At 44.1% G+C, this 9,890-nt stretch overlaps 1 protein-coding gene across 2 annotated transcripts in view; it reads left to right on the forward strand.

The window, feature by feature from the left end:
- The window catches only part of MYOCD (myocardin), a 52,375-nt gene extending 45,888 nt beyond the window's left edge, over positions 1 to 6,487 (forward strand). For both annotated transcript variants that reach the window (XM_088828913.1, XM_088828914.1), the window contains one exon: positions 536 to 6,487. In XM_088828913.1, coding sequence (XP_088685039.1) covers positions 536 to 1,107 — 572 coding nt within the window. In that variant the 3' untranslated portion in view covers positions 1,108 to 6,487. The remainder of the gene's footprint in view (positions 1 to 535) is intronic.
- Positions 6,488 to 9,890: the final 3,403 nt, after the last annotated feature.

Genomic DNA, 9,890 nt, shown 5'->3' on the forward strand with positions numbered 1-9,890 from the left:
TCACGGAGAATGACAAGAGTTGAAGAGGAAGAAAGGCAGTGAACTGGGGAGCAGTTTTTTGTGGATGAGGAGGAGGGACAAGGAGACAGGGGGTAGGGGTGGGGGTTGGACTTAGAGCAGAATGATCTTCAAAACCACTGAGAAGTTATAATAAGGAGGAGGAGTAACGATCAGACAGTGGTGGCAGGAAAGGACCTGATGACTCTTCTTCTAGCAGGGCAGCAAAGAGCCCCCAGTGAGGGTACAGCGAGGATGCAGTGTCTTCAGGGGCAGCCAGGTGTCAGTGAAGGAGCAGGTAAAAGCACCTGCTTTGAGCGTCTGATAATCGCAGAGTGGAATTTTCAGCAAGAGAGGGTTTGGGGAGAGACCCAAGGGAAGAACTTGCAATATCCAGAGTAGTTTAGGGGTGAGACTGGGTGTAGAGCTGTGACCCAAGAAGCATGGCCATCTTCTGTAAGTCATTCATTCATCAATCTTTGAATGATCACAGATCGATCGGAAGCGATTGAACAATTCCTGTGTGTTTTACCAACAGAAATGCCCGCTGACGCCAGAGAGGATCATTCATGTCTTCACAGAGTCCCAAAGATGCCCGGGTCTTCTCGAAGCCCCACCGGTGCCCTCCCCAAGTCCTCGGCAGCCTTTGAACCAGCGTCCGCAGGAGGCCAGCTCTCCTTTGATCACTTCGGTGCTGAGAGTGACGAGCACCTGGAAGTCTTATTAAATTCCCAGAGCCCCTTGGGGAAGGTGAGTGACACCGCCCTTCTCAAAATCGGGAGTGAGGAGCCTCCTTTTGACGGGATGATGGATGGATTCTCAGGGAAGGCTGCGGAAGACCTCTTCAACGCACACGAGATCCTGCCAGGCCCCCTGTCCCCCATGCAGACTCAGTTTTCACCCTCCTCTGTGGACAGCAGTGGGCTGCCCTTAAGCTTCACAGAATCTCCTTGGGAAAGCATGGAGTGGCTGGACCTCACGCCGCCCAGCTCTACCCCAAGCTTCAGCTCCCTATCTACCGGGGGCCCCAGCATCTTCAACATTGATTTCCTGGATGTCACGGATCTCAATCTGAATTCCCCTATGGACCTCCACTTACAGCAGTGGTAAACACCTGATGAAGTGCTAAGGAAGGCCAAGAGGAATCCCATTGGGGAAAGCACGTGACCACAAATATTTACATTCTCCCAAAGAAGGAGGAGCTGGAAGAGGAGGAAGAGAGGAAGAAGAGGGAGGAGGAAGGGGAGGAGGCGCTGGAGAGCATGAAAAGCAAGCGTGGAGACTTCTGTGACCACCGGCGAGAACAAACAGGAGTCTTTTTTAACAGACGGATAGTGTAATATTTGCCAACATTCAGTGACTATTATTGAGTTCAGCAATGCTTTCAAAATTTTTTCAGATCAAGAATGAAAAAAAATTTTTTCTTCCAATGCCTTTCAAACACTAATCTTTTTTTCTAGCTTGTATTTTTTTCAGGCACTGTTGGGGCACAATCTCACTTTGTAAGCTTTTCTTATGAATTTGTTACTCTTACCGTGGAAAGAAGTTGTAAGCTGTCTGGGGAACACACAGAAGCCAGTCCTTCAAAGGTGATAGAAGTCATACCCCTGAAGGCTGCTTCTCCTGTCTCCATCACCCGCCTTTCAAAATAGAGGTCAGGCCCAGTGTCAGGTTCTTAAGGCAGAACAGAGTGACAGGACCAATCCATTCCCAAGGAAGTGAAGTGAACTCAGTATCCCTTGGCCACAAAGCCGCCCCAACAACAGTGACCCCCAACCCTGTACTCAGGACTCCATGTGGTCACTGATAACAACCGACCTACCTTTGGCCCAAAGAAACCCACGTGAAATTTCCCTTTCTTAACCAGTGGCCGGATCACTGTCACTGTCTCCGTGGTGATGTGTGTGCTGGGTCACTCGGTTGGTTGTGTCCGACTCTTTGCGACCCCCTGGGCTGTAGCCCGCCAGACTCCTCTGTCCGTGGGATTTCCCAGGCAAGAATACTGGAGTGGGTTGCCTTGTCCTCCTCCAGAGGATCTTCCCAACCCAGGGATCAAATTCCGGTCTCCTGCATTGGCAGGTGGATTCTTTACCACTGAGCCACCTGGGAATCCCCGCCACGGTGTTAAGCATTGTGAAACAGGAGAGACCCCTAAAGCAAGAAGAGAGACAAAACCTCCTGCCATTCTCCAGCACAACCTCCTTTAGTGTCACAGACTAGAGACGACCATGTAAGCAAATCAGAAGTATCTCTCTGGTCTCAAGAAACTGTTATCAGGAATAATGCAGACTGCACTAAAGAACATCATTTCACATATGATGGGAATAAACACAGTGGGTTACTATTCATATAACAGGGTGATTACTTATGGACATGCGGCTTCTCTTTTTCTTATTGGAAGGAGGGGTTCACCTCCATTATCTTTCTCCCACTCTACTTTTCTTTCAAATTCTCCATCCTTTCTCACCCCTCTTTTGAAGATCTCCCTTTCTCTGCCCCAGCGTTGGGAGAAGAGGATTTCATCCATTTACCAGCTGTCCTACTGCTAATAAAACCATATGTTAAAAAGCTGAAAGTCAAGGTTCTCCCAGGTAACTCATTCTCCATCTGCATAATAACTTGCTGTAAAAGGAAGTCAAAGAAATCAAAGGAAAGAAACCAATGATTCTGTCCATCAGTCATGATACCCTCATTTGGTTGGCAATCACTGATTTGGGTTGCTCTGGGGAAAACCAGAAATTGTTACGTTATAAAGGTAAATGCAAAGTACAGTTCCAAGGAAAGAGTATTTTAGGTCTGGGTTTCTGAAAGAAAACACAATTGCACGTCAAAAAGGATGGAAAGGAAAAAAGACAATGGTCTCTTGTGCATTCCTCGCCACTTCCCCTGCTTTTGCTGGGAGTTGAAAACTTAGATTGCAGGATCGTCTCTAAGGCTCACTGTGGTTCTAATGCACGGATTCATAGTGTTGCATGCTATAGAAGGTAGCTCTTGCTGTTTTTATTTTTTATTTAAATCACTGAGGCACTGTTTTCTTCTTTTGTATAAAAAAAAAATTGTTCACTGTGCACTTATGGAGAAAATAACCAAACATGTTGTGATTTTAGAAGTTCTCTTTTTGGAAAAAAAAAAAGATTTAGAAGTCATTCCATTGTTAACCTGTTAACATGTGTGAACACAGAGTGTTTTTGGTGATTGCTACTCTGAAAGCTGCCGCATCTTACTGGGGGTGGGGAGGGCAGGAAGGGAATATATATATTATATATGTATATATACACACACACACATATACATGTGGTATAGATATATACATATGTATATGTATGTGTGTCTATAGGTATGTGTGGGTATGTGTATCCTTATATACACATCCATATGTACATATACATACACATGTGTGTATGAGTGTGTATCTTCAAGGCAGTGCAACAGAGTTCTATACCAAAAGCCTTTAAGCCTCCATCTGCTGTGAAATGATCTCAGCCTTTCTCACTACGCGTTCCCGATTCATCACCCAGACTACAAGTTGCTTCTATGTATGACTCATGGCTCCAACCCAGTGACGCACACCACCTGCTTATGATGAACAAACCCGTCTTGACAGTGACTCTGATGTGAAGAGATAGGGAGCCTTCACCTTTGGTCACTGGAAAGGTACTGCCTTCTCTCACAGAGAGCAGCGGTGGAAGACGACAGTCGTTTTACATTCCTTCTTCTGCCTTGTGCTTTAAAAGAGCCACACGGTACATTTTCCACTTTGCTTTGATGTCTGTCATCAAAACCAAAGATCCTGAGGGGAAAATTGCCATCTCTTCTTTGATGATGAAGCTATGGGGAAGAAAACCTTCCTGACACATTCCTCGCCTTTGTGTGTTCCTAAGACATTGACATTTGGGGGGATCTTGACAAAGCTCGCTGGTCAGTCCGTTTCTCATGTGCCAAGTTGTGTGAATTTTTTAATGTTATTTTTATCCCCCTTCCTTTGGAAAACAACCTCACAGCAATCTCTGAGACTCTGGTCTGAGTGTCAATTATTTTTTTTCCTTTGGGTATTTCTTTCTGAAGGGCTAGACTTGGCTAGGAGGCCTCTGTCTTTGTAAGGCTATGCATTTTCATTGGGATATTTTTAGGCTATTATCTGGCACTGACATATACGCCTCACAGTTAACGAAAGATACTTGCTGCTACAAACCAGCACGAAACCCAGAGCAGCCTCCTGGATCATCGCTTTCAACCTCCACCCACAGCCCCACCCACCATATTCACGCTCTCTTTCCGTAGATCAGATGTGAGATTTGAAAGATAAAACTGAGGATAATTGGGAAAAGGCTGATGAAGCTGGTTGCTCCCTGATCATCTGTGTTAATTTATGTTTCCTATAAGGGATTTTTTTTTAAGTTCTTTTAAATTCTTAATTGTGTCTTCTGTTCTGGTGACAAATTGGGCATGACTAAAAGATGTACAGAGACAAGAAGATGGCCACGGTCAAGTTTCTTAAGGCCCTTAGAGCCTGAAACTAACCACATGTGGTCCTCTCAAGACCCCCAGGACTACCCTGTGGTAAAGCTGACCTGCAGACATTTGCAGCTGCTCCCAACTGTGGTGCAGTCCTGTGGGTTCACCCTTATCCCACGGATTCAGGAAGTTCCTTTGTGCAGATACTTAAGCCTGCACTCAGTAGAAGCCCTGCTTCTAACAGTGTTATTGAGATGACACACATTCTACCATAAGGAAAGGGAGAGGAAGGGGAAAGGAAAGAGGGAGGAAAGGAAGGAAAATCAGGTCACAGCCTCTCAGTTCAGCTGAGACTTTACATTATGAAAAGGAAATAAAAAAGCTTGGGATGAGAAACCATTCTCCCCATGAAGTGATCGCCCCGACAGATAAGGAAAGCAGGAGAGTCTTCAGTTGAGCAATCAACGGCCTGTGAACTGGTGGCCTTTGCTATCCAGAAACATTTATTTCCAATCTGAAAAAAGGGGGAATCAAAAACCTACCCCAAGCGTTCAAGACACTCTTTTCTAAAGACCTGTTGAAGAGGTTTCTATCACCTCTTCTGGAAACCAGTGCTGGTTTGGCCGAAAACTCCTGCATCAGATTTACTCATCCAGTAGATAATAACTTGATGTCTCACCTGTGCAGAGCACATCCCCTGTCCCAGATGTCCAGTACCATGTAGACTCTCCACAGATGGTTCCGATCTTGAGGGACTGGGAGGTTGCAAGAACCCTGGTAATTTCCCAGTCTTCCAACCAGAATCCCTTTACCTATGATGACAAGGGGGTCTTCATTTTCCCAAAGGGGAGGGAGATTTTTAGCTAAAACCTACACTCATGCTGACATTTTTTTTTTTTTTTACTTCTGTGATCAAACAGCAGCAACATATGATTTAGATGTCTTTCTACCACTTAAAACATCTGTTTGAGCTTTTAGGGTTTATCTTCATTGCCAAATACAGAAACATTTGGAAAATCAGAGAAGGATAAAGGAAACTTATTATTACTTTGTCCCATGCCTTCATCTTGATCTTCAGAACAAGCTCTCTGGACAAAAGGGACACTTACAGGGTAGGGTGTCCATGGAGAGCCTCTATCTTTTAGGGAAAAAAAAGCTGCAGGATTGTGAGGGCAGCTTGGCCCCCCCTTCAGGACTTGGCTGTGGTCCACAGATGCACCAAGTTTGCTGTCAGCTGTGAGAGAACTCAGAATGAAAGAGTCTGGAGTCTTAAGTTTTCTTCTAAATCCAGTAGAAACCAGCAGGGTGGTTGAGATGCAGAAACTCAACTAGCCCTTTATTAGATGATATTACTAGACACACAAGACAGTCCTATAAGCTAGAGAGCTACTCAATGTGGTGAGGAGCTGGGTTTGATTCTGGAATCCACATTTTCAGGAGAGCCCTGGCAACGGTGAGACTATGCATTAGGAAATGACTTTAAGACCGGAAGAGATCTGAGAAAAATTTCTCTATTACCTCCCAGGGAAATTGCTGAAGACTCATTGGGTTTGACAACATGAAGAAGTTCCCTTCTGATGGTAGGAGTTGGTGGAATTTAAGTTTCTACAATGCTATGGATTAAGACAAACTCCTGGTGGTCTCCTGCGCTTCCTTCAACAACCTTTGGCCTTGTGAGCTCCCTGTGTGTGCTTTAACAGCTCCAGAGGGTTTTGGGGAGAAGGTCATAGAATGATGGGGATCCTGGAGGCTGCTGTAATGTTTTCCAAAGGAAGGGAACCCACGCTGCTCCCTAGAGTTCTCTCCAACGTGCCTGCAGCGAGGAAAGAGGGCAGTGCACAGCTGGGTGCTTGAAATCCTGCCTCCTGGAAACACAAAGAGGCACTTTGCAAAGAAATCCAAAGAGCCAGCATACGTTCTCTGCAGGGACCCCATGTGGAGCTTTCACATCAGCTCCTTTGCTCAACTATACATAACTAGGAAGAAATGTGTGTGACCAGGAAGAGAAAAGAAGCAGTGGCTAAATACCAAAGTTGGCATGTGTTCTTTTTTTAAAAATATATGTATATTTTTAAATAAAATGTTTATTTTAGAGAGAGATGAAAGCTTTTTTCTTGACTATGCAATGTACCAGGCATTGTGCTAATATTTTGTAAAATCCCCACAATGGTACCATGAAACAGTATTACGATCACCCCCAATTTACAGATGAAGAAACTGAGTCTGGAAAGGCTGAGTTAATCACTTAAGGTTACACATCTGAAACCTGGCAGATCCAGTGATCACACTTTACTTATCTGCAGTGCTTCTGATCTCATACACTGTACATCTCACCCACACTAATCAAATGAGGATGTTAGTGAGCCTACAGTTCAGTTATGTGTATGCTATTAAAATACACACAGTAAATTGTGAATTAGTTTGATAAATAAGTGGTGCCCTCCTTATTCTAGAGACGTAAGAACTTCAAGGGGAATTCAACATACTGAATTCAATACAGAAGAAATGATGGGGTGACAGTAGGGGTTGGAGTGAAAGTAGTAACTTAAGATTCCTTAATAAACCAGCCAAGTAGATGGTGACTCAACTAAGAAAAACAGCTGTAGGAATAGAGACTAAGGTAGTTTTGAAACATGTTAATAGAATGGAAAGTATGGGACTTGATCATGGGATGGAAATGGCAAAGGAGAGAGAGGTTTCAGATCTGGGAGAGAGAGGTGGATATCTGTGAATGCATGCTAAATTACTTCAGGCACGTCTGACTCTTTGTGGCTCCATGGACTGTAACCCACCAGGTTCCTCTGTTCTGGAGTTCTCCAGGCAAGAATACTGGAGTGGATTGCCAGGCCCTTTTCCTGGGGATCTTCCCCGCCCAGGATGGAATCCGCATCTCTTAAGTCTCCTGCATTGGCAAGTGGGTTTTTTATCACTAGCACCACCTGGGAAGCCCAGGTGAATGTCCAGTGTATTTTAATTCCATTCACAGAGGCAAAAGGCCAGAGTGAGTAACCTTAATACCAAACTTTGTGAATCTGAGTGTCTGTTGCCTGTAAGACACTCAAGTCAAAAGCATTCACTAGAGAGGTCTGGAGCTCAGAGTCCTCTGCACAGAGATTTAGAGATGGGAGATACCCGCATTGGGAAGATCACTGAAATTATGAAGATGGCTGTGACCTACACAACCTGTGCAGTGATAAGGAAAGGGGATGCCGAGGACCACCAACACGGTTTGCTATTGGCAGAGGGGAGGAAGGGGCGGGACTAGGAAACCAGGAAGAAGACCGGAAGAAGGAAGTATCCCAGGCTCCAAGGTGGGAGAAAGAGGGAATCTTCAATCCTGTCTGGTGCTGCTGTTTCTGTAAGGTAAGGAACAAAGAGTACTGTTTGACTTAATAATAAGGAGGTGGTTGGTTGGTTGGTAACCAAGGTGAGAGCATCATGGGTGCAGGGGTAAACCCAAGTGGGTGTGGCCCAAGGAATTGAAAGGCGATGAAGAGGCCGTTCCCTGGCGGCCTAGTGGTTATGATTCCCGGCTTTCACTGCTGTGGTCGGGGAACTGTGATCCCACAGGTCATGTGCAGTGTGGCCAAAAAAACAAAAAGGTAGGGGGGGATGAGAAAATGTAGACTGAATCCAGGCATCGCCTTTCAAGGGGCATGGCCATGTGAGGAGGAAGTTGCACAAGACCAGAGTGGACAAAAATGTAAAGGACCGATTTTTCAAGAGGAGAGGTATTTGAGGTAATTAAAAAAAGAATGAGAATTAGCTAGTTCACACAAGAGAGAAAGTGGTAGGGATCCATGCACATCTGTAATATCACCTTTTATTTATCCACTATACTGTTGATGGAGATCTAACCAGTCCATTCTAGAGGAGATCAGTCCTGGGTGTTCATTGGAAGGACTGATGCTAAAGTTGAAACTGCAATACTTTGGCCACCTCATGCGAAGAGTTGACTCACTGGAAAAGACTCTGATGCTGGGAAAGCTTCGGGGCGGGAGGAGAAGGGGAGGACAGAGAATGAGATGGCTGGGTGGCATCACCGACTCTGTGGACATGAGTTTGAGTGTACTTCGGGAGTTGGTGATGGACAGGGAGGCCTGGCGTGCTGTGATTCATGGGGTCACAAAGAGTCAGACACGACTGAGCGACTGAACTGAATTGAACTGAACTGAACTGATACTGTTGATGGACACTTCAGTTGTTTCCAATTTTTGATGATTGGAAATGTTGCTGATACAAACATCCTAGCACATGTGTTTTGGTACAGACATTACCAATTTTTTTTTTTTTTTGGCTGAGTTTTGCATCATGTGGAATCTTAGTTCCCCAACCAGGGATTGAACCCATGCCCCTTGCAGTAGAAGCACACAGTCTTAATGACTGAACGGCCAGGGAAGTCTCCTTACATTTTTGTTGAACATGTGAAATTGTTGAGTCATGGTATTTTTACTGAACATGTGAAACTGTTGGGTCATGGTGTTTGCCTACCGTTAAGTCATAGCCAATGATGTAAAAACAGCTTTCTGAGGGGCTTGTCCGCATCCCCCTCCCATCAAAATACATGAGCTTCGGCTGAGCTATGTCCCCATCAACACTTGGCTTTGCCTGTCTTTTTCAGTTTTAGCCATGTCGTGGATATATTTTGGTATTCCCTGTAAAATCGCCTGGCATTGATTGGATGACTAATAGGTTCAGCAACTTTTCATATTTCCTTGGCCATTTAGATTCCTATCTGTGGTAAGGTGACTGTTAAGGTCCCCTGCCCATTTTTCCTTTAAGTTTCTTGCCTTTTTCCTGTTGTATTGCAGAACTCTTTATGTATTCTGGAGTTGAGTCTTTGACTATTATATGATTTTTGCAAGTAACTTCTCCCACTCTAAGGATTGCTTTTTTATTCTCTTAATGATATTGTCTCATAAACCAAAGTCTTTTATTGTTAAGTAATATTTATAATGATTTCCTTTAAGGTGAGGATTTTTGGTATCATGTTTAAGGAATCCTTCCCTACCCCACGATCCTATAGAAAATCTTCTCACTTGTTCTTTATTTTGATTTTTATTTCTCTTGGGAAGAATAATTTTTTTTAGAGAACAGGTGGCTGATAAACCTTTTCAGTTCATTGCATGTTTAAAAATGCCTTATTTTTCACCCTTGTTTGTGAATGTTAGACCAGATGCAGAGTTTTTGAGTCCCACTTGAGTTACATCCTGTTTCCATTGAGCTCTGTAAATATTGCTCCAAATTTTATTACACTGTTGCAAAAAGGAAGCTTGAGGGAATCAGCTTTTCTTCAGAGAGAAACTTCTTTTCTCTGGACAGTACTTATATACATTTATATCTATCTTTGTATTTGTATTGGTGTGGTGGTTTGATTTTAATTTGTTTACTGATGTATAGTGTTTTTACAATGTGTAAGTTCCGGCTGTGTACAGCAA

This window comes from Moschus berezovskii, chromosome 20 (assembly GCF_049115385.1).
Source record: "Moschus berezovskii isolate FMDL1 chromosome 20, NW_MosBer_1.0, whole genome shotgun sequence".
Lineage (NCBI taxonomy): Eukaryota > Metazoa > Chordata > Mammalia > Artiodactyla > Moschidae > Moschus > Moschus berezovskii.